This window comes from Aplysia californica, unplaced genomic scaffold (assembly GCF_000002075.1).
Source record: "Aplysia californica isolate F4 #8 unplaced genomic scaffold, AplCal3.0 scaffold00186, whole genome shotgun sequence".
Classification (NCBI taxonomy): Eukaryota; Metazoa; Mollusca; class Gastropoda; order Aplysiida; family Aplysiidae; genus Aplysia; species Aplysia californica.
The window spans coordinates 333,345-335,628 of record NW_004797456.1 but is presented as its reverse complement, the minus strand read 5'-3'; the positions used below and the strand labels follow the sequence as shown (position 1 = coordinate 335,628).

Below are 2,284 nucleotides of genomic sequence, written 5' to 3'. Positions count from 1 at the left end.
GATGATGATGATTGTTTTGAATACACATAACGTGTCTAAAATATACCCAGATCTTGTATATGTTGTACAACAACGATGATGATGATGATGATGATGATGATGATGATGATGATGATGATGATGATGATGATGATGAGGAGGAGGAGGAGGATGATGAGGAGGAGGAGGATGATGATGATGATGATGATGATGATGATGATTGAATACAACAACAAGTTTTTTACCACACAATTCCTCAGCTTCGTCCCCGCCGCACACACAGTCTGAGACCAGATCGCAGAGTCGGTCTCTGGAGAGACACTTGCGCGTGACATCACACTGATAATCTTTCTTCGACGGGCACGACAGGGGCAATGACGGAACTGTAGAAGGAAAAGAGAATTGGAACTCCTCAACTTTCCACTCACGTCAAACCTGATCCTGCGATTTCTGATGGTATCATTTCGCCATTTTGAAGACGACCCCATATCCCACCAAAACACATTTACTGTAATGGGAGTCTAACCTTTTATAAAATCCAAATAGTTTAAGTTTGAAATACATTCATGAATAACAATCGGTATGCTAGAATTATTGAGTTTTGTTTTGAGATGTATATCAATAAAAAAAACACTCGGTTTTTTTGTTTGCTCAACAAGAATGTTGTATATCTTTTCACATAAAAAAAGAATAAACAGGTTGCACATCAAGTTTAAACTGATAAATTGGAGCACCCTTGACTGGGGTCTTTTGCCTATAAAGTCTAATAACGTATCAAGAAAAAAAAAGGGGGGGGGATTGATAAGATACATACAATGAAATGGTTATATCATGGTGACTAGTTTGGCTGTGATGGTGACTTGTGTGATATAGTGACTAGTTTGGGGTTGTAACTAGTGTGAGATCTGAGATAGTGACTAGTGTGAGATCTGAGATAGTGACTTGAGTGAGATCTGAGACAGTGACTAGTGTGAGATCTGAAATAGTGACTAGTATGAAATCTGAAATAGTGACTAGTGGGAGATTTGAAATAGTGACTAGTGTGAGATCTGAGATAGTGACTAGTGTGACTGTAGTGGTAACCATCCTCAGATAATAACCAACAGGAAATGATGACAAGAGGGAAATGGTGACTAGCGTGACTACTTTAGTAAATAGTACGCGTAAGCATAAAGGAATTGTTACAATAATATATTATGAATTAAATACATTGAAAAGCGCGAGGATGTTCTCTGTCATCGTACTCACCTTGCTCACAATCAATGAACTGTAGGTCATCGATTGCAATAAATTCCTTTGGCTCTTTGACGGCCACAAATATTGTGACATCATAGGGTATCTCGTGAGTACCCAGCTCCACAGAGATATGCTGCCACCTGAAGGTAGAAAGAAAGAGACGGATGATAAACGACAATATCGACCAGAAAGTTAACATATAAACGCACGCAAAACACGATGAAAACAGCTCTGAAGGAGTTTATAGGTCTCTTTAGTTTTTAGTTCAGTTTTAGTAAGACATGACAATTTGTGGCACTTGCTTTACAGATAGATAGATAGATAGATAGAGAAAGACATAGAGACAGAGAGACAGAGAGACAGAGAGAGAGAGAGAGGCAGAGAGAGAGAGGGGGAGAAAGGGGTATGAGACTATTATGAGAGCTGACGTTGAATAACATCATGTGACTATTATTTGAACATCAAATGGAGGCTAATCGAAAAATTAGGACAATGGGGCCTAGAACAGACAAGAGCAAAAGGATCAAACGTGTAGACTGCTTGATTATGGCAAATGAAGTTCTTTACCGCGCTAAGAGAAATTTCCCATGAGTCCAGTAAAACAAGCTCCTTAATGGATAATCATTTTTTCATCAAGATCAAGTTATGGTTTATCAAATAAAAACATACCAGTACTAAAACTTTTTTACTTTCATATAAGCACGGACTAACGAACACGTCATTGGCAAAACGTAGGCTTAGCAAACTGAGAATTAGGTTATAAATAAATGTAGGTAAAGAAGGAACAAAAGAAAATATTGCCCTGCCCATTACGAAAGATGGACTTGTTGTTAACGATAAATTATGTCGAGTCGAGTTGTTTTTTTCATGGAATGCAAGCACATCAAACATCTCATTTCGTTATGAACAGAACATTTCTCGAAGAATGTAGACTGGACCGTTAGGATGTAGACTAGCCCAGAGTCTGCCAACCATACGTTTAGGATGATGATGATGATGATGATAATGACGACGACGACGACGACGACGACGACGACGATGATGATGATGATGATGATGATGATGATGA

At 38.5% G+C, this 2,284-nt stretch overlaps 1 protein-coding gene across 1 annotated transcript in view; it reads right to left on the bottom strand.

The window, feature by feature from the left end:
- The window catches only part of LOC101851409 (ALK tyrosine kinase receptor), a gene marked incomplete in the record, with an annotated part of 269,826 nt that overhangs the window by 58,370 nt on the left and 209,172 nt on the right, over positions 1-2,284 (bottom strand). Inside the window, 2 exon segments of the mRNA XM_035969815.1 lie at positions 225-362; positions 1,228-1,355. Coding sequence (XP_035825708.1) covers positions 225-362; positions 1,228-1,355 — 266 coding nt within the window.